This window comes from Saccopteryx leptura, chromosome 4 (genome assembly GCF_036850995.1).
Source record: "Saccopteryx leptura isolate mSacLep1 chromosome 4, mSacLep1_pri_phased_curated, whole genome shotgun sequence".
In the NCBI taxonomy this organism is placed as follows: Eukaryota; Metazoa; Chordata; class Mammalia; order Chiroptera; family Emballonuridae; genus Saccopteryx; species Saccopteryx leptura.
Window position 1 is genome coordinate 139236902 of NC_089506.1, and position 23295 is coordinate 139260196.

General features: G+C 35.1%; 1 protein-coding gene across 2 annotated transcripts in view; it reads right to left on the reverse strand.

The window, feature by feature from the left end:
* Window positions 1–7994: 7994 nt before the first annotated feature.
* EDIL3 (EGF like repeats and discoidin domains 3) overlaps window positions 7995–23295 on the reverse strand; it is a 537490-nt gene continuing 522189 nt past the window's right edge. For both annotated transcript variants that reach the window (XM_066381791.1, XM_066381790.1), the window contains one exon: window positions 7995–10871. In XM_066381791.1, coding sequence (XP_066237888.1) covers window positions 10722–10871 — 150 coding nt within the window. In that variant the 3' untranslated portion in view covers window positions 7995–10721. The remainder of the gene's footprint in view (window positions 10872–23295) is intronic.

Below are 23295 nucleotides of genomic sequence, written 5' to 3' on the forward strand. Positions count from 1 at the left end.
AGGGGTCAGCGAGCATGAATAAAACTCACTGCTCAAAGTGTTAAGCATGTCTTTTGGAGTCTCAGTCTACAACCCAATCAGTTTATAAAGTTACTTATAATACTAAAAACAGGTTCCTTTCTGGGATGTATCTTAGTTCATTCAGGACACTATAATAAAATACTACATACTGGGTCACTAATGAACAACAGAAATTAATAAATATTTCACATCTGGAGGCTGAAAAGTCCAAGTTCAATGTGTAAGCATGGTCAAGAAAAGCCTGCTTTCTGGTTCATAGCTAGTGACTTTTTGCTGTGTCTTCACATGGTGGAAGGAGCTAGGAACCTTTCTGGGGTCCCTTTTATAAGGGCATTAATCCCATTTGTGAGAGTTTCACCCTCAAGACATAAGCATGTCTCAAAGGTTCCACTTACTATTCCATCAGTTTTGGGGGTTAAAATTTCAACCTATGAATTTGTGAGGGCAGTGCACAAACATTCATACCTTAGCAGGATGCTTCTGCTGTTAAAAAAAAATAGCATTCTTCCTGGGAATGATGTTAGCATAATGTTAGCATGAGAAATACCCTTGATCTCTCCCCTTGAAATTTCAACAAATTGAATAGCTACCCAATGGACTAAAGGTAGAAAGGGTAAAAAATAAAGGTGGAAGATAAAAAGCACTTTTGGTCTGCTTAGGATAAGGGAGAAACGTGCAGTGGCTAGGTCTTTCCCTGCCTGGAAGAGCAGAGACATTGGGGGAAATTTGGTGTGATATTGAACCACAGCAGAGGTGGAGTCACCACCAGTGTTCCTAGGGTCCGCCTACAGTCCTCACTCAGAGACACAAAACCCCAAAGTGTGCCCCCTCTATACCTCCAGCCTCCCAAATCCTGCCTCCCTCCCCTTGTGGTATGGAGAAGGACAGAGAAATACTGCAAAGCTAAAAAAGCAGAGGTGCTCTGTGTCTGGTCCCTTGCTCTGTAGGGATGCAGGGATGAGCAGGAAGTCTGAGATCACCATTGTTAAAGCCCCAAAGCCCTCAAAAGTCCCACCCATCATCACAACTGCAGCCCTGCCTCCACCTTTGCACAGCAGATTCTTAGCAGAGTTCAACCTGGGATTTTACAGAGCTAAAATTTGTAATCCATCACCACCTACTGGAAAAGATAGAAAAACATCTTGGAAATATTTTTGAACATTGTTTCTTTTTATTCTTTTTTTAGTTGTTTTATTTGTGCTCGATTATTTATTTATTTATTTATTTATTTATTTATTTAGGGTTTTGTGTTTTTCATTTTTTCTTTAATTTTTAATTTAATTTTTAAATTTATTTTTACTTTTATATAATTTGTTGCTGTTCTTTACTTGATTTTTTTTCTACAAACTACTCTTAAATTCCCTCAAAGCAGAAGAAGGAAGACCATTACTACCCAAGAAAATGACACAGTTCAGAAAAAAATAAAAAATATCTAGAAAGCAATCTCAATCATACAGAAACTTTGGAGTTAGACAACAGAGAATTCAAAATTGAAGTTCTGAAAATACTCAGTGAGATGCAAGAAAACAGCAATAGGCAACTTAATGAGCTCAGAAAACAAAATAAATACCTCTCCAAGGAGACTGAAATTTTAAAAACAGAGATGAAGAACTCAATATATGAATTGAAAAATAAGACAGTAAGTATATCAAATAGAACAAACCAGAGAGAGGAGAGAATCAATGACATCAAAGACAGGCAACTAGATGTGATACAGAGGGAAGGAGAGACTCATAAATTAAAAAGCCAGAGAGAGCTCTACAAGAATTGTCTGTCTCCATCAGAAAGAGCAATATAAGAATAATTAAGGAGAATTTCTCAAGCTTATGGAAAGCGTTAGGTTCTCAAATCTGAGAAGTAAACAATGCCTAATTACCTCAACCTAAACAAGTTTTCTCCAAGGCATATTGTAAAAAAAAAAAAAAAAAGTAAAAAATCAATGACAAAGAAAGAATCCTCAAGGCAGCTAGGGAAAAAAATTTAACATATAAAGGAAGGCCCAGCAGGTTATCATCAGACTTTTCAGCAGAAACTCTACAAGCCAGAAGAGAGTAGACCCAAATATTCAAAGCAGTGAAAGAGAGAAATTACCAGCCAAGAATACTATTATCAATCAAAGTTATCCTTAAAATATGAAGGAGAAATAAAAACTTTTCCAAATATACAGAAGCCAAGGAAACTTTTCACCAGAAAACCCCCACTGTAAGATATACTGAAGTGGGTTATTCCACTAGATACAAAGAACAAAACAACACAAAGCTACAAATAAAAGCTCCAACAAGATTACAATTTCAACAAGGATAATCTGTTTAATTTAACAAAGGATGTGAAGGACCTAAATACTGAAAAGTACAAAGCATTATTAAAAGAAATTGAAAAAGATACAATGAAATTGAAAAATAGTTAATGTTCATGGATTGGAAGAATTAACATACAGTAAAGTATTTCCCCATGTATAAGACGCACCTTAATTTTGGGGCCTGAAATTTGAAAAAAAAATGTATTACATAAAGTTATTGAACTCAAGTTTTATTCATCATAAAATTCAATGAGTGCAAAAACAAGTGCAAAAAGCAGAAAATGCAAGTAAAAAAATCTACAACCACTGTATAAGATGCACCCAGTTTTTAGAACCCAAAGTTTTCAAAGAAGGATGCGTCTTATATATGGGAAAATATTGTAGTTAAAATGCCCATATTTTCCAAAGCAATATACAAATTTAATGCAATCCCCATTAAAATCCCAATGAGGTTTCTTAAAGCAATAGAACAAAAAGTCACTAGATTTGTATGGAGCCATAGAAGACCCCAATTAGCCAAAGCAATCCTGAGGAAAAAGAATGAAGCTGGAGGTATCACACTACCTGACTTCAAATTATACTATATAGCCACAATAATCAAAACAGCATGGTATTGGCAGAAAAACAGACAAACAGACCAATGGAACAGAATTGAGAGCCCGAAATAAAACCACATATATATAGACAAATCATCTTTGCCAAGCAAAAAACACACAATAAAGAAAAGAAAGCCTTGGCCCTAGCCGATTGGCTCAGTGGTAGAGTGTCTGCCCGGTATGTGGAAGTCCTGGGCTTGATTCCTGGTCAGGACACACAGGAGAAGTGCCCATCTGCTTCTCCACCCTTCCCCATCTTCTTTCTATCTCTCTCTTCCCCTCCTGTAGCCAAGGCTCCATTGGAGCAAAGTTGGCCCGAGTGCTGAGGATGGCTCCATGGCCTCTGCCTCAGGTGGTAGTATGGCTCCAGCTGCAACAAAGCAATGCCCCAGATGGGTAGAGCATCACCTCTTGGTGGGCGTGCTGGGTAGATTGTGTCCGGGCACATACTGAAGTCTGTCTGACTGCCTCCCTGCTTCTAACTTTGAAAAAATATAAATAAATAAATAAATAAATAAATAAATAAATAAATACCTCTTCAATAAATTGTGCTGAGAAAACTGGAAAGCCATATGTAAAAGAATGAATCCTGACTATACCTTGTCCCCATGCATAAAAATTAATTCAAAATGGATCAAAGACCTAAATATAAGACCTAAAACGATAAATCATGTAGAAGAAAACATAGGCAGTAATTTCTTGGACCAAGGGAAGTCAAGTCTACAATGAATGAATAGGACTATATCAAATTAAGAAACTTCTGCACAGCAAAAGAAACTGACAACAAAACAAACAGGCAGCCAAACAAATGCGAGTTGATATTTTCAAACAACAGCTCCAATAATGGGTTAATATCCAAAGTATATAAGAAATTCACAAAGCTCAACAACAAACAAGCAAACAATCCAATTAAAAAGTGAGGAGAGGACCTGAAGGGACACTTCTAAGAAGACATACAAATGGCCAATAGATATATGAAAAGAGGTTTATCTTTGCCAGTTAGAAAAAGGCATATCAAAAGTACAATGGGATACCACCTCACACCTGTTAGATTGCCTGTTATCAACAAGACAAGTTATAACAACTGTTAGAGAGGCTGTGGAGAAAAAGGAACCCTCATCCACTGCTGGTGGGAATGTAAACTGGTACAACCATTATGGAAGACAATATGGTGGTTCCTCAAACAATTGAGAATAAAGTTACCATATGATCCAGCAATCCCTTTACTATTTCCTCACACAAAAAATTCAAAAACATTGGTATGCAAAGACACATGCAGTCTCATGTTCTTTGCAGCATTATTCATGGTGGCCAGGACATGGAAACAACCAAAGTGTCCCTTGACTGAGGATTGAATAAAGAAGATGTGTTGCATATATACAATGGAATACTACACAGCCATAAGAAATAATGACACATTGCCATTTATGACAACATGGGCGGACCTTGAAAACATTATACTGAGTGAAATAAGTAAATCAGTAAAAGCTTTAAGAACTATATGATTTTACACATAGGTAGGATATAAAACTGAGACTCTCATGGACATAGAGAAAAGTGAAATGGTTACCTGGGGGAGAGGGGGAGAGAGACGGGAGGAAAGGGACAAATATATGGTGATGGAAAATGATTTGACTTTGGGTAGTGGGTACACAACACAATGAACATTTTAAATGCTATAGAGATGTTCACTAAAACCCTATGTATTTTTGTTGATCAATGTCATCCCATTAAATTTAATTTCAAGATAAAATAATTAAAAATAACCAAAAAATAACATTCTTCCTATTTATACCTAAGAAACTTGAAAACTGCTAAGTTAAATGGCTTCAGGTTGATTATTTTGTGCTTTCTTTGTGATATGCCATTTAAAACAAAAAATTTTTTTGATTGATTTCAGAGAGAGAAGGAGACACACATACACAGAAACATCAATATCTTGTTTTATTTATTTATGCATTCATTGGTTGGTTCTTTTATGTACCTTGACCAGGGATTGAACCCACAACCTTGGTGTATCTGGACAATAACAAACTACACTACCTAGCCAATGCTGTGATATGCCATTTTGAACCTCTCAGTTTAAATCTTCTTTCCTGGAAAATGTCACTGGCCTTGAAAAGAGGCATACTGACCATGTCCACCAGAGTTGCTGGCCTGCTATCATTGTTTTACTAAAAAGTAAGGCCTTTTTAGTATTTTTTTTGTTTAAATTACTGCTAAATTCTAAGAAGTAAAAAAATTATAAATTTTCTGTAAATCTATGTGTAATTTGTGATTTACATCAGTTATCACTGAAAACATCCCTTTTCTGTCACAATCCTGTCCTCCAGTCGCAGCTGTCTTTCTGTGAGTTCTCTTCAGTGGTTTGGCCTGATGCGTATGTAAGTTATCACAAAACTGTTTCCATATTGGCCATGGGGGATGTAGTGTTTGCATGCACTATTAGTCTCTTTGTCACCAGTTCTTTTCCAGGTGGCAGCAGGTTGAGTTTATGTTTCAGTTCATCATTATCAACATATTTATCTGTGGGCAAATGAATGGTACTATAGGGATTTTAAAAAAATATAAAAGTGTAGTTCATGCCTTTGAGAACATTAAAATAAAATTAAATCAGAGGCAGTCACCATATGCAATGTTTAATATGCTAATATGGTGACTATCTGCTGATGCCACTATACCATATTTCCACAACATGACTGTTTTCAAATGATTCAATCAACTCCTGCCAAGATGTGCAAAAACAACTAACTTTTTCAAAAATGTTTTCCTATTTCTGCTACCAAATTCATCTAATAGAATATCTCTTGGAGTAAGTGGTACTTGCCTAGTGTGGAAAACACTTTATTTGGTAGCAATGTTGAAACATCCAATGTGAATTATAGCCACTTACTGCACAGAATCAAGGAATCCTATTCTCCTCTTCACAATCAATAGAAAATGGTACTCACACTAACTATTTTTTCTTTTTAAAGAAACGTGACAATACAGTTTGTTCCAGGGCAGTTCAGACATCTCTCAACTATGGTTTAGTTAAGCCACATCTCTCAAATGTGGTTTAGTCCTCCATTTATAGGCTCAGGTGAAAGGGTCCTTTTGCATCTCCAGGGCTAGAAGCAATATTGTTCACAAAAAAATAACTACCTAACTTGGTTGTTAATATTGTTTAAACAATATTTCAGGAAGAGATAGAGAACATTGTATTTCTGATAGTAAAAATTCATGTATCTTTACCAAAATGTTTACTTAAAATCATGTGTGCAAACCTGAAGAGCTAGATGTGTTAAGATTTTAGGTTAGAGAGTATTTTCTATTTATAAAGTTATCTTTACAGATTTTTTAAAAAAACAAGCTTTAACATGCTCATACTTTCTTCCTTGAAATTCTAAGTGTTTATTATTTTTACATCTTGAATCAGTGTTGGGCAAACAAGTGTGTTAAGCTTGCTCACCTTGTACTTTGCTTGATTTGTGTAAGAGCACGGGGCAGTGCCATGCGTGTATAGTCTATGTAAGGCTGCAGGTGCTTGCCCTCAGGGTGGCAGATTGTAGACTGTGGATTGCTTGCCATCATAGGGAGGGGCCGTTTTTGCTTTGGTTTTCAGGAGAAGGGGTTCCCCCTGCCCTCCTGTTTTGCTTGTTAGCCCTGAGAGAGGGAAGCAGTTTGCCCTGCTTGTCAGCCATTGCGAGACTCTAATAAACAAAATGGCCCACCATTTTCTGGCTCCACAGTTCCTTTACAATCTGCCTGAATCCAATGTAAATCTGCATGACCATGGTACCAGCCTTACAATCAGTAATTTTGAATGCCTCATAGTTGAACATTTTCTGTTGAATAATTATTCTGCTATCACAATGTGGTTATTCTGTATACATGTTATCATGATTATTGGTCTTATTGAAAAAAAAGTGTATGTATATAATTGGTTTCATTTAGAAAAGGCATATTTCTGTACACTTTTGTGTGTGTAAAAATTAGGCAAGGAATGGAACCCCATGGAACCATTCACATTGAAATGCATGTAAGTAAGAATACGTATGGATACATAAACATATACAGTGACTAAAAACTATGAGAGTTCCACTGAGGCTCAACTAAGGAGTCAACACTTAATATCTTAAGTTGTGAATTCTAAGAAAATATCTAAATAGTGAGAAGCACACAGACTTAATATTTTTACCAGTGACTTTCAGAGAGGCAGAAACATGTTTTGTGAAGAAGCTAAGTGTTATGATTATCTTTAAGCAATAGCTGAAGTTACATGGCTAAATACATACTAATGTTTGAGTTATTGCTTACTTGACTGTATCACTTCATTATACTTCTGAGAATCATATACCTAAAAAAAAAAAAAAGAAATAGAAATAATAGCATCTGGTTAACAATAAGCCCCATCCTGGAACATAATATTTTAATTTATTGTTTTAGGTAAAAATATGACTGGATTATTAGAATTACAATAAAAATTCCTCTGCTAAATTGAAAGGGGAGAAATAAACACATTTTAATGCTTTTGGATAGGCTAATTTTGATAATATTAATGTATATTTGGAAGCCGTTGTAATTTTTTTCTGTATTTTTAACTGTTTTATATAAATAAATAAATAATAAACAAATTAAGCAAAAAAATTTTTTTAGGGACAGAGACAGGAAGGGAGAGAGAGGAGAAGTATCAATTCTTCATTGCAGCTCTGTAGTCTCCTCAGTTGTTCATTGATTGCTTTCTCATATGTGCTTTGGCTGGGGGTGGGGTGAATGACCCCTTGCTCAAACCAGCAACCTTGGACTCAAGTCAGCAACCTTGGGCTTCAAGCCAGTGACCATGGAGTCATGTCTATGATCCCAAGCTCAAGATAGTAACCTCATGTTAAAATTAGTGAGCCTGCGCTCAAGTTGGTGACCTCAGGGTTTTGAAACTGGATCCTCTGCATCCCACTCCAATGCTCTATCCACTGCGCCACCACCTGGTCAGGCCAAACCAAGCAACTTTTAAAAATGGTAGTGTGCATTCACATTCAGACAATTTATATATTCTTACAAATGTGTTTAATTACAACTACTTCAAAATTATCTCAGATTTTCAAAAGTTTTATTTTAAGTTTGAAGACTAGACAAGATCATACTGACTTTACAACATCCTACATGATTTAAGTATATATACAAAAAAAAAAAAAAGACCCAACATTGGAATATTACACAGCTTGATTGTTTGCAAAGGTTATTTGTGTCTTAGTTATTCTGTACTTAATGACACATCAGAACCAGCAGTATTATATTTTATAATTTGTGGATAGCAAAGATACAATCATTAGTACCCTCAGTCTTCAAAATTCATACCAATCCTTATGAAGTCATACAGAAAGAGAAAGTCAACCTTAAAATTAGAATTAGTGACTATGATATATGCTTTTAATAAGACATAGATAAAGTGGAGATGTTTAAAATTTTAATTTTATAGATTATAAAATTAACATAGTTACTCAGTGTGGTGAAGACTAGGGGATTCTTTGTATTCTGCTTATGAGATTTTACTTGTTTTGGTGTGAGTTTAAATAGAGTAAATTTGCTTTAATTTAATTTCACTGATACAAGTGACACAAAACCTACATGCAATAATTAACATTTTGACATGTGGAAATTCCTTTACTGTCATGAATTTTGGGCATCATGGGACAAATAAATATTCTGTTCATCATGGCATGTTGAGCATTTTGAGCAGAGGGAAAACACAAGCAAGAGAAATTTGTTTCATTGTATTTCTAAAAGATAAATAGAGTTTTAACTTTGTTTAAACACTACCAATGGAATAAAATTTAAGTGTCATGATAAGACATGAATAATTTTAAAAAACTAAATCATTACAAAGAATTACTTATAATTTTTTAAACATAGTCTATTAAGAATGAAGAATTATGCATTATCTACAAGGAAAAACAGTGATATGATGGGACAATAAAACTTTAAAGAAGTAAGGGCTACTGGCTAGCAGTAAGTGTGTATGTATTTTTGAACTTAATTATTTTTAACATGACTTTAAAATTTAGCAAGTTAAAAATATTTCAATTTTTTAAAGTTATCTTAAAAAGACAATACTGAGGACGACAGTTTTGTTTATGAAGGAAAAACTGATCACCATTTCAGATACTTCAAATCAACAATTTCATATTAGGAACGTGAAGTAGAAAGCATGTAGACATAGGACAAGTTTGTGGCCAGTCCTGATTTTGTTCTTATTAAAAATACCATTATGATTGACTTTCTCTTTAGATTCTTCACTATAATTGAAGACCACTTCATATATATACATCATTAAGAAATGCTAATAACACATGAACAGACAAGACAGTAACAGTCTCGTGGCTTTTGTTATGCAGCACAAATAATGGGAAAAACAACTTAGCAGTGTTGCACAGGGCCTCAGCACTTTGTACACATACCGTGTTTTTTATTCCAGAACCTTAATTTAAAACTCCAGTAATTCTGTCTAAGCCTTATGAAATAAATAATTTTAAAGCTTATAAATTAGATGTTGAGGACTTTTATGGAGGCAGTGTAAGCTTTAATTTGAGAAACATATCAAGAAACCTCCATTATCAATAACAAATTGTTATGATAATTGTTTTTTTAAGATCTTTGAAGCAAAATAAGTAGAAATCAATTTTCATCTTTAAAATAGTTTACTACTTTGTCATTAGTGTAAGTACTTTTCTTCCACAAATAACTACACAATGTGCTTAAACCACCACCAGTTTCAAATCTTAATAAAATTCTGGTTTCACAGGAAATGCAATGTTGAACATAGAAATGAGTAAGATTGGCCAAGCTATGCAATGCTATGTTAACATTTGTTTGTTAAAAAAAATAGACAAACAAAGCCTTCATTATTCTATTATGTTAAAGTAAAGATAAGGCTATATAAATACCATCAAAATGAAGATAGAAATTTTGGTTTAAAGGAACATAATACAATTCTGTTTTTGTTTATTTTGCAAAATGGTAGTATTAGGTTCTTTATAAAGGAAATATTTGGAATTTACATAGTTATAACTTCATTCAAAAAATAACTTCTGATTCACTCTACTGATATTAATTATTGTCAATCTACTAATTTTCAACCATGTTCCATATATCAACAAACATGATATTTATTTTAGGCAAATAATAGAAAAAACTCAATTGAGAAAATATGAATTCATTCAGGCAATATACAATATAAAAATATAAAACAGAACAAAAGGAAAAAAATCACATAATGTCTGATTAGAAATAATAAAAGTAAAATGAGAATTATAACGTCAATTAGTACTGCATGTTAGAAATTCTTCAAAATTCTGTTATAAACACTGGCAGTATTTGGTAGGCACAGGGAAACAATTAGGATAATGTAAAGTCACTACAGAAAAAAAACTTATTTCTATCATTGTAATATTTCTTTTATAAGATCTGGTTGAGTATTGATTATAAAAGCTCTATCAATTCTTGCTTTTATTTGATAACTGTGAGGTTTTTTTACCCTTGCTACTTTCTTTCCCTAATATATTTTAATCAGTGTAAATAATTCAGAAAACCATGTGAACAGTAATTCACAGTTAATGTGATGTTAAGAAATTCAAATGATAAAAATCAAAATAAACTATTGAAAAGGCAGGCTTAGACCTCCTTAAAAATACAATTAGAGGCCTACCACAATTAGAGCACTTTTTTCATGAAAAATCCCTTTCAGTGTCCTACAGATTTCGCATAGTTCATTCCATGGAGTCAGAAAGGGGGGAAATAAAGGGAAGGGTTGTAGGGAGTTGGTCTGCTCACTCCTCCTCTGTGCAGCCCAGCAGCTCCGACCGCAGAGTGATCCTCCCGTACCAGGACCAAGGAAGGATTCTTACCAGCCGTGCATAAATGGGAGGGTCGATGACGTTTTTTCTGTGGGTATCATTGTCAAAATTGCCCTGGAAAACCTGGTAAAGGAGAGTGAAGAATATCAATCATATAGCCTTCTTTTTTGGGGGGGGGGATTATTTTAATGTTCTTGTTTCAAGTTATTTTCCCCAAATGTGATATTTGATAATTAATCATGTATGTTTTTAAAAATACATTGCAGCTTCTTATTAATAATTTTTTTTTTAAGACAAAGAGAGTCAGAGAGAGGGATACATAGGGATAGACAGACAGGAAGGGAGAGAGATGAGAAGCATCAATCATCAGTTTTTTGTTGCGCATTGCTACACCTTAGTTGTTCATTGATTGCTTTCTCATATGTGCCTTGACCGTGGGTCTTCAGTGGACCGAGTAACTCCTTGCTTGAGCCAGTGACCTTGGGTCCAAGCTGGTGAGCTTTTTGCTCAAACCGGATGAGCCCATGCTCAAGCAGGCAACCTTGGGGTCTCGAACCTGGGTCTTCTGCTTCCCAGTCCGATGCTCTATCCACTGCGCCACTGCCTGGTCAGGCCTTTTTAATAATCTTTTAAAAATTAGGTTGTTAATTAATGTTTAAAGGCTTCCCCAAACTATGGCCCGTGGGCCACATGTGGCCCCCTGAGGCCATTTATCCGGCCCCCAACCACACTTCCAGAAGGGGCACCTCTTTCATTGGTGGTCAGTGAGAGGAGCACTGTATGTGGCGGCCCTCTAATAGTCTGAGGGACAGTGAACTGGTCCCCTGTGTAAAAAGTTTGGGGACCCCTGGAACTTTAAATCATAGGAATATTTGTTGCATAATGCATGAATACATAGATCTATCATTTTTATCTGCTAATCAGTGTTTTTTTTAATGCAACAAATATTTATTTTTTGCTTTTGTCAGAGTGACATTGGTTATTCAGTTTGCTGACAATGCTGTCTTCTAAAGGTGACTCAGAGATCCAAATTGCTGGCAAATTGTAGCCACATCTGAAATATGTGGCCTTGACATTTACAAGGGACAAACGGAGAGTCAGTTTTTAGATTGTGTAGGATATTTGAAAGAACAAGGTATGGAAGTAGCTTACATCATTTCTGGATACATTTCATTGACTTTAACCCATTATGTGACCCTGGCCCAACTGAAAAGGAGGCAACGGAGAGCAGCACATAGAGAGCTGGTGAGCATCAACCGTCTATCAGTGTTTTCTGCTCACTTCTCACATAGAGAACAAGATTAATCCATCTCCAAGAGAGACAACCTAATCAATGCTGTTTTTGAACTACACTTCTTTTGGCTTCTCTATTAATTCCTGGATCCATACAAGTCTGCTGTGATCATTGTGGATTACTCTTAGATACTGCCATTGTATGACTGTTCTACTTTATTATTCTGTTGTTTCAAACTTCTTAAAGCATTTTTCTCCCATGAGACCTTTATAATAATTTTAGGAAGTTTCTGCTTCAGAAAAAAATGAAAATCAAAATCATAACATTGGGATCTTGTCAAGAATGGCATTAAATTACACAGTACTTTTAGAGAAATTCATGTATTCATAATATTTAGTCTTAAAAAATTTACTATTTTAAACCTATAGATTCTGAACATTTATTATTAAAGTACTTCTAACTATTTCATATTTACATTTTTGTTTAGTACAATTAGGATAGTAAAAATTGCTCCAAGGTTTTCCTTTTAACTTTATGAAACATATTATAATTGGAAGATAATTTCTTTCTTGTTTGAGATAAAAACTTGACTATATGGCCAAAGGGAGGCCTGAAAATATTTCCTAAAAGCAGGGGAAAAACTCCACCATATGAAAATATTTAGCCCATATTTTGAACATCCTAAAATTAAAGGGAATGTTTTTAAAATGGTCTTCCCTGATTAGTCAGTTCAGTCCCACATGATCACAAAAGGTTCTCTGGAAAGAAAAAAAGATATTCTTCTTTAAAGCATTAAACAGTATGGCACTGATTAATAGAAGCAACAGACAATATGGAGTACTCTTTTTGCTGGTTACATGGAAAGACTATGAGGGGAAACACAAAGTGCTATTCTCATCTGGTGGGGAATAATTTTCAACTTGACCCCAAATATATCTCAAAGGTTATTTTGGAATAAATATTTGCTAAAGAGGAGAATACTGAACTGTAGCAAATCTAGAATTCATTTTCCTGTAATATCTGAATTCATATTCATTTCATAGGAATTTTATCCTCAGCAATGTCCTGGTTTGTACTGGCCAAGGAGGAACTAATTCTGGATTAAAATGTGGTACTAACAGTATTTCTGCTCTCAAAAGCTCACATGTATAGGACATACCATGCAAACTCTCATCAAAATCTTGGGAGAGGTTGTCATTGCAACAGCAAGAAATAGGAGAATACATGCTAAGGTTTCCTGACATTATCTCTGACATATGATATTGGATTCAAATGCTTCACTGCGACTGTGGTGTTACAATTTAATATAGAATCTGAAATCCAATTTCATACTCTTGCTAGAGAATTTAATGTATATATTTGGAATAATAGAGTTTAAATTCATTAACTTTCATCACAAGATCTGTGACAGTCTAAAATATAGTGTTATATTAGTTGTTGGGAAAGGAATAAGGAAAAAACAATTTTAAGCATCTGGTCTTCAGCACATTTCCATAAGAAACTATCAACCCACAAACCAATAGTTGACTTATTAGTTATCTTTATATCTGTATAAAAGAGACTACATGTAAAGAGATAACATCAGCTCTGAAACTGCATACAGCTAGGACACTTCTGATTTAATGTGTACAAGTCATAAATATTTGAATGCTCATTAAAAAATTAAATAAAGGTTCATAGAACAGGATGATTTTTTTAAAAATGTTACAGGAAAACAGTCAAAATCTACATTAGAATCACCCAAACCATGATCTAAAAGTATTGAAAATATAGTTTTATTTTCAGAGTGCTCTCGATAATGACACAGCACAGAACACAAAGCACACATTTGCAAATTCTAGCCTAACACCTTGTACATGCAGTGCAAACACGTGGCACACAGGCCGTTTTCTTGCCTCTAGCACTAGGAAGATCCTGCTTAAGGAATGCTGTCTCAGTGTTTCACCGGGTGAGAAAATGCACACTCAGTATTTCTAGTTAGCTTTACATAATCAGTAAGAATTGAAGAAGAGTGCTTTCACATACACACTTTAGAGATATAAGCACCTTGATTGAAATCAAGTCTAAAAAGGCTAATGGAGAACATGAATCTCCATATAGAAGGGAAAACATATATGAAATAGAGGCTTTGATTTACAAGTTTATAAAAAGAGTATGCACAAGTTTCAGTTTCAGGAAACTTAATTAGCCAATGACAAGTTAGCTGAGGTACTCAACATGGTAATGTTTAGGGGTCTCTTAGGCTTTTCCTAGCATATGAGGTCTCAAGAAAAAGGCACTCAAGGTAGTTTGGAGAGGTTTCCACAACTACAACCAAGAGAAGATAGGAGAAAATGGAGAAAATGCAGCTGCCACAATATGGCTGAGATCTTGGCTTTTGTTTCTAATATCAACTCTTCTATGATACTAGTTAAAATTCAAATCAGATTCAAGCAAGAATTCAAATCTCAATGCAGAGAGACTATTAGATAAAATAAAAGTTAGACACTGGTAGCAACATTTAATATTTTTTGTTAATATTTTTTGTAAGGTGACATTTGTCATTCTTTGTGAGAGACGATGTCTATTAAAGCCAGAGTGGATGACATCAATAAGAGGTGCCAGGGATCATGGAAAAAAGCAAGATTCTTCATGACAGAGCAGGGCATATCTGTTTCCTTTGCCGGTCATGGACTATGACTCTGCCTTCCACAAAGATGAAGAAATCCTTTGGGGATTTCTTACATATACTATTAAGTAGCAAGTCATCTGATTTGTGAAGATGTAATTCTTAATTGTTTTAAATTTAACTCATGAAAAGTTTTAAAGAGAATCTCATTGTTCTAATCTTTTGGAAGTCATGTTCATATCATCCAAATACTGATTAGTTTTAAGCATGTTTACACAATTTTCCTAAGCTCTGCAAGGCCAAGTTAGTATTTTAGCAAGGTCTCAAGTGACCATCAGTTCCTTCCTTTGGCCTTTTAATCACACCCTTCTAATTTCATGATTTCTCTTCTGATATGTGAATACTGAAACTGTATGTAGGATTGAAGATACTAAGGAAATAAGTGTTGGCTTTGACTATCCATGTGTACTGATCTTATACCCTTAAGAGAGAGAGAAAGGACAAAGATAAAAAATCCATTTCTCTAGGGTAGCATGTTGTAAGTGTGTGTGTGTTTGTGTGAGGATGGGGTAAAGCAGGGCAAAAGTTATGAATTCTTTATTTAGCAAATATAATTTTAATTATTTATCTTCTTTATCGAGAGTGCTTATAAAGCAGTTAGAAGAGAACAGTCTTTTCTAGCTCTGACTCCTGAGAAACCCTGTACAGTATTTATTTAATTTACTCGGAAAATGGAAAGAACTGAAACTTAGAAGAGTAGGCACAGCACCAACTCCTCTCTAATATTTTGAACATGGACCATTCCATCTATGGATGGTAATATAACCTGGCAGGTATGAATTTAGACACTTTGAAAGTTGGCCTTTTTATTAGGCTGAAATATATCCTAGTTGATTTATTATTTTTATTTTCCTAATGCTTTATTATTTATGTATTTATTTATTAAGTGAAAGGCAGGGAGGTGGAGAGACAGACTCCTGCATGTGCCTCGACAGGGATCCACCCAGCAACCCCCATCTGGGGCTGATGTTTTGCCCATCTGGGGCTGCTACTCTATTGTTCAGCAACCAAGCCTTTCCAGCAACTGAGGCAAGGCCATGGAGCCATGCACAGTGCCTGGGGCCAACTTGCTTATTTGAGCTATAGTGGTGGGAGGAGTAAGTGGGGTAAGGGGTGGAGAAGTTGATGGTCGCTTCTCCTGTGTGCCCTGACCAGTTATTGAACTGGGACTTCCATACTCTGTGTGACGCTCTACTGCTGAGCCAACTGGCCAGGGCCCTATGTTTTATTCTTAATGAACACAGAAACCTAGCTATCAAAAACAACAAGAACACCACTGTTGACATATGTAATAATAACTAACACTAACCTTCAAACTCAAATTCAATGCTTGGCTAAATATTCATGATTCTTTAAAAAAACTCCTCATGTAAGAGGATTTTCAAACTTATCTTGATTTCATTCCATTGGCATTTGTTTGGACACTGCATATAGTTATTACCTGATTGGCTCAAAAGAGTGCACCTTTGTTGTAGATGCAATATTTCTATTAATGCAGTCTAAGTATTAAAACTATTATACTACATTTGGGTCATGGTTCATTGATTTCTGGTCAAATAAACTCTGAACTTGTTCATAAAATTTCTCTTATGCTAGAATTTTCCTATTTTTTTTACTGTAAGATGGATTTATAGTGAATGTAGAAATTTATATTTATCCCCATTTTATTGAATTCATAATATTCTTAAAATAGCAGTTCCTAGTTAAAATTATGATTGATTTAAAAGGTAGTAGAAATGTAACAGACATTAGAATCTAAGTATCTATTTTATAACATAGCCATTTATGTATTATGTGAGTATATAATCGAATTATTATGGGTAACATAAAGGACTTATTAGTTTATGGTTAAGCATCATAAAACTCATTTTAATGTACTTAGTATCAAAATTACTTAAATTTTTTTAATTGTAAAATATTTCAGGTGTAGTTTGAATCAATGTTTTAAGTGACTTAAAGTCATAAAATTTTTCACAGAATGAGTATGTACAAATGGTGTTAAACATATTTGTCCATCTGAATAAGGTTTATTAAAGAGGCTTCATTTTTTTCTAAGTCTATCATTAGATTATCAATATATTTTAGACTAAGTTGAAATTTAATTTATATCCTACTTTGCCTTAACTTGAAGCATTTTAAAAATCAAAACTTTCATTAAAAAATAAAATGTATTATCTTAAAATACATAGGAAATAGTTTTTGAAAAATATTTCAGTTAATTGTATAAATCTACATCACATTAAAATTTTTTTTGGCAGGTTTGCATGTGTGAAACTTCTGTTAGGGATTAGATCTAAAAAGTTTGAAAACAAAGTTTGATTCTTTTAGCTGACATAGACTCTAGCTATTTGCAGTGAATTCAATTTTCTAGGAAAATTTACCAGCATCCTGAAACCATTTCATGATTGAATGGCTGGTATATCAATCTTGATGGTTTTCTCTACAATCAATTCCACTAAACCAATGAAACTCTGTAACAAAATTAGTCTAACTATAAGGACATTCTTTCAGATGTAATAAGGAAACAAAAAACCAGTTTTCAGATAATTTTCAATATTCTAGGAAATGTTCCTTGGAAAATAGTATGTATTGAGAATCACATTCTAAGAGTTACAACAAACAAACAAAAAACACAAGGCTTTTGTAGAAGATAGAAGATTGTATTAACAAGGGTCTACACAGATGATTAGTATGCAGAAGAATGAGTTGGGGGCTAGCCATCACTATAGGATATCCCAACAATACTGCAGCAAAAAGAGTGAGCAGCAGAGAGGAGTAGGGAGTTATCGCAGTGCTTTCCAACCCAAAGCATCTTGAGTAGCACTATTTCCCTCCAATGTTGCTGGTGAAGCAAGCCACACCCACCTGAAACAACTTGCTAGCAGGTGGAAACTTCTGCTTAGTTCATGCTGTGTTGAATCTAGTTTAGTCCTAGTATCTGCAGATACATGTCATTCCAATGAGCAGTGTATAGTTCATACAACTTTGTGCAGTATGAGTGTGCAGTAAGACTAATCTTACACAAAGGGAGGTTTGTACTTTGTTTTCAATTCCTGGAAAAGAATCTCTAATCCTTTGGGAAGTCCTGTATGATAAAAATGTATTTGTTTACATGGGGGCCTTGGGCCATCAGAGAGTACATGACAATAGTGTGAGTTGTGGGGGGAGGGTTTCGGGCCAACTTCACTACTAGAGGGGCTGGAGACCAAAGCCAGACACACAGACATTCAATCATGTCTACGTGACTGAGCTTTAATAAAATCGCTGAGCATCAAAGCTGAGTTGAGTTTCTCTGGTTGGCAATACTGTACTTGCATATTGTGACACATCATTGCTAAGAGAGGTTAATATTCTCCAAGATGCCACTGAGAGAGAACAGGAAGCTCAAGCCTGGAACTCTTCTAGATTCTGCCACATATGCGTGGCTAATTTTTATTTGAATCCTTTAATTGTAATTGTGAGTATAATACTTTTAAATGAGTTCTGCAAGTCTTTTTAGTGAATCATCAACCCTAATGTGGTCTTAGGGACCTCTGAACTTGGAATTGGTGTCAGAAATAAGGGTGAAATTGTGAACTCCCAAATTTTGCAATGAGCAATTGATGTTAAGGGTTTAGAAGACTTTTTGATATTTGTAATATTGATTAGCTTGAAAGGGATCTCAATTATCTGAAAAAATTGTCACTTAAACTTCCTCGTGTTATGTGTCAGCCTTGTGACAAAATTAATTATTAACTTAATCTTTCCTGATTCTTTGAGTAAATCCTGACATGACAACCTATTGACATTTTAAAAAAATTATAGCCCTAGAGTCCTCTTTCTAAGTCCCCTACTCTTGGGCTCTACTCTATTTTACTTACTTGATTGTATGTTTATTTTCTGGATAATATTCATTATCATGGACAAATTTTTAAATATATCCAACAACTAGCATTACTTGTTCTGTTTCATATTTCAGTAACAAAATAATTCAACAGCTTTAGTCTTCTGTATTTCTTTATTGTCATTTTTGCAAAGGTTTACACATTCTTTGGGGAATATTACTTTGGCTATCTACTGAGGAATACCTAATTTAAAATCTCCTGAGAAACTGCAGTCAGGTTTTCTGAAAGCTGTAGAGCATGGTGACGTATATAAATAATTCTGCACCATATTTTGTATTGTTTGACAATTTTTCTGTGTTCCTTTCAATATGTTGTTTTGTTTCATAAGCCCTTTTAAAAGTCTGGACCCTGGTTGCTTCAGAGATTTCTCTGTTTCCCAAGCTCCCTCAGTGAAATTGCGTAAGGTTTTCACACTGCCTACCCAAAGATTTCACTTCAAAGGTCCAATTAGGGAACAATTTTGTTTGATGGGGGAGTGCAAAGAAAAACCTGAGGACAAGTTTCCTGTCTTTCTTCCACCAGTGCATGATGATTTTCAACCATTCAAATGAATATATGAATTCTCCAAGAAAATTATTTCCACTCCCATTGTTGCTCTCAGGAGATTTCTTGGGATTCTGAAATTGGCTCTTTTGTTATAATGTAAAAAACTAGGTCTTTGGCTTCAGGGAATGCTACATTTCACTGAACCAATCTGGCTTTGCTTCATGCTCCAACTGTATAGAAATCTCTGATTATATCCCAAGGAATTTTTTTAACTAAACTACAAATTTGATGTTCAATTAGAATTCATGCAGTACTATTTTGCACTGTATTGTTCTTTGTTAGACCTTTTTTCCCCCAAAATGCATCAATAGGAGATTTTCATATAATTGGCCCCAAATGCAAAAATGTTTTATTTTTTTCTACCCTGGTAATAGAGGCTACTTATTAGTTTTCAAATTGTCATACATTCTCTGTCATTTTCCTGTACTTGATGTGAAAGCTCATTGGCTGATACATAATTCTTGATTGGGAAAGTGAGCTGTGACCTCTTTCTAAAATTCATTCTTTTCTGGGTACACAGGGTTTGGAGTGTCGGGAAGGAGGAGGAAATGGCACAACTTTGGGAGTGTTTTTGAGAACTTTTAACTCTGGCCTCACACAGAAGGGGTAAACTGACCGGAAAACATATAAGATTAAGGGATCCACAGTCATATCAACTTCTCTGTTAGTGGAAAGCTGGCATAGGTTAGACTTGTAATTTCCCAGTCCAGTGTGAAAGGGACAAGCTGAGCTGAGATTTTTCTAAGATACAACCCAGCCAGATGAGGGTGGAAAGAAACTGGAGAGAAAGCAGCCACCTGCATTCCTTCTGTGGTTTTCTTCCATAACCTGGACACCAAGTAGCTGGAGTCCTGCCAGCTTCCTGGAAAGAGCCAGAAGAGCCTCGCTGAGAAATGCATATGGTGTTTGTATTAGGTGATGATCTTGAAAGACAACTCAGAGAAAATCAAAGCAAAAGACTCTCTGTCAACTGTTATCTTCCTTCTGTTAAACAAGCTGGCATTTAGAACACTCGGTCTAAAAGTCAGTAGGTAGGACACACCACTGTATTTAACTTCTTTTATAATGAAAGTTTCCTTAAGTAACAAGACTATCTTAGAAAATATATCACATAGGATGATTGCCTATAAAGATTTATGGAACATAAAATATGCCATTCTAAACTGTGGCTATATGTTTAAACTACGTGCTTTCTAGCATTAGATTTTAACTGCCATAAGAAATATTCTTCCAGAAACATTAGAACTAGAAAATCATCTTTTCAAAGATTTTTCCAGGAGATATTACCAGGAGTTGTCAGAGACTAAAACCATCAAAGTTTTTTCTTCTTAGTCTAACATCAGAAATGCAGAAATGCCTTTTCTTTTTTTCTATAAAAGTACTGAGTAGCCTGCCTCACCTTTGAAGCTCAATACTCATCTCTCAGAAAATCCTCAATCACACCAGGCATTTGCGTTTTATCAGAACAGTCTATGCTCTGACTCTACCCCTTCATAGCAGATATGTAGACGATGGGGTAGTAGAGAAATTGCTGTCTGCTAATTCACACCCCACTAGGAAACTTTTCATCTCTCAGTGTCTCTGAAGGGTTTCATGCTGTCTTGTGCAGAAACGATTTAGTACAGAGATGTATGTATGAGCACAGCAGTGATTTAAGCACTCGACCATGTGTCTAAGCCAAACTAGTGCTGAGGAAAAGAGAGTGTTGGGGAGTGGCAGAAGATAATGCTGGAGATGAGAGCGGAGATGGAGGATGTGGGTGTGTGTGCATTTGTGTGTTTGCCTAGGCTTAAAGGAGGGCAGTGTCCTTTATCCTCTCTCCTTCCGTGTATTCTCAGGAGGCCAGCTGGAAGATCGGGGAGATCTTTAATGGAAATAGGGTTGTAAGATGTAAGGTATGGCATATACTTGCACTTAAAAATTATTCAGTGTTAATCTGCACTTTAAATTTAACAGGGTGGCCTGTATTTTATTTGCTATATCTGACAGCTGTATGTAAAGACTATAGGAGATCTTAGCCCTGAGCTGAGCATGTGCAAACTCTGCTTTGGTCTGAGCTGAACCCAGAGAACCCAGAGTCATTTTGTCTCAGTGAATTGAGGGTATATTTGTTAATGAAATATACTTGTTATCAGGAGAGAAAAGTCAACTATGTTATTACTTATAGATATTGGTAAACTATAAAAAACAAATAAAAGTGCTATTTTGCTATATAATAGTAGCATTATTTTCACTCTTATGAAAAATGCCTTTCTTTAATTATTATTAACCATTTAACATTTCATTTATCAATACAAATTAATTTTGTCCCTAGCTTTACTGGAAAGCAGGAAATTAATCCTGTTTTCAGTTTTCTGTATTTTGGTCATCTGCTCACAGTTTCAGAAAAACTAGAAGAAATGTTCCTTCATGCAGGTATAATCACTGGATTCATATTTTACTTATTGTATTTTTTATTTTTAAATCTTTATTGCTTTTAATTTATTGTGCTTACATAGATTCAAATGTCCTACAGAATATATCTCCCCCCAACCTGAGTGTTCCCTTCACAGGCCCTTTGCCCCCTCCTCCAACCTCCTCCCCCCTTCCCTCCAGGGTTTGCTGTCCTGCTCTCTATACTGCTGTGTTATGTATATATAATTTCACTAATCTCTTTCCCTTCTCTGATCCCATCCTCTCATCCCCTTTCCCTCTGTCTGCTTTCCCTCTAGTCCATTTGATTCCACCTTTACCTCTATTCTGTTACTCAGTTCACATTGTTCATTGGATTCCTCATATGAGTGAGGTGATAGATATTTTTCTTTCCCTGCCTGGCTTATTTCACTTAGCATGATAGTCTCCAGGTCCATCCATGTTGTCACAAAAGGTAAGATTTCTTTTTTTTTTGTGACTGTGTAGTATTCCATTGTGTATATGTACCACAACTTTTCAATCCCCTCGTCTACTGATGGACACTTGGGCTGTTTCCAGATATTAGCTATTGTAAACAATGCTGCAAATAAACATGGAAGTACATACCTTCTTATGAATCAGTGATTTGGTATTTTTAGGATATATTCCTAAAAGTGACATAGCTGGATCAAAAGGCAGTTCTGTTTTTAATTTTTCAAGGAAACACCATCCTGTTTTAAACAGTGGCTGCACCAGTCTGCATTCCCACCAGCAGTGCAGGAGGGTTCCCTTTTCTCCACACCCTCGCCAGCACTTATTATGTGTTGTTTTTTTAATGAGTGCCATTGTGACAGGTGTGAGGTGGTGTCTCATTCTGGTTTTAATTTGCATTTCTCTAATGATTAGTGATGTTGAACATTTTTTCATCTGCCTATTGGTCATCTGTATGTCCTCTTTGGAGAAGTTTCTATTCAGTTCTTTTGCCCATTTTTTTATTGCATTGTTGAGCTTCCTGGTGTTGAGTTTTAGAAGTTCTTTATAAATTTTGCTTATTAACCCCTTATCAGATGTATTGTCGAATATGTTCTCCCATTATGTGGTTTGTCTTTTTATTATGTTCATATTCTCTTTAGCTGTGCACAAGCTTTTTAGTTTGATATAGTCCCATGTGTTCATCCTATTCTTTATTTCACTTGCCTGTGGAGACAAATCAGCAAATATATTGTTGCGAGAGATGTCGGAGAGTTTACTGCCTATGTTTTCTTCCAAAATGATTATGATTTCCTGACTTACATTTAATTCTTCTATGCATTTTGAGTTTATTTTTGTGTATGGTGTAAGTTGGTGGTCTAGTTTCATTTTTTTGCAAGTACCTGTCCAATTTTCCCAACATCATTTGTTAAAGAGACTGTCTTTTCTCCATTGTATGCTCTTACCTCCTTTGTCAAATATCAATTGTCCATAAGGTGTGGGTTTATTTCTGGGTTCTCTGTTCTGTTCCACTGATCGGTATGCCTGTTCTTATGCTAGTACCAAGCTGTTTTGAGTACAATGGCCTTGTAGTATAACTTGATATCAGGAAGTGTGATAACAGCCACTTTATTCATCTTTTAAAAGATTGCTGAGGCTATTCATGTTTTTTGGTTCCATATAAATTTTTGGAATATTTGTTCTATATCTTTGAAGTATGCCATTGGTATTTTAATACAAATTGTATTAAATTTATAGATTACTTTGGGTAATATAGACATTTTAATGATGTTTATTCTTCCTATCCATGAACACGGTATATGCTTCCACTTGTTTGTATCATCCTTGGTTTCT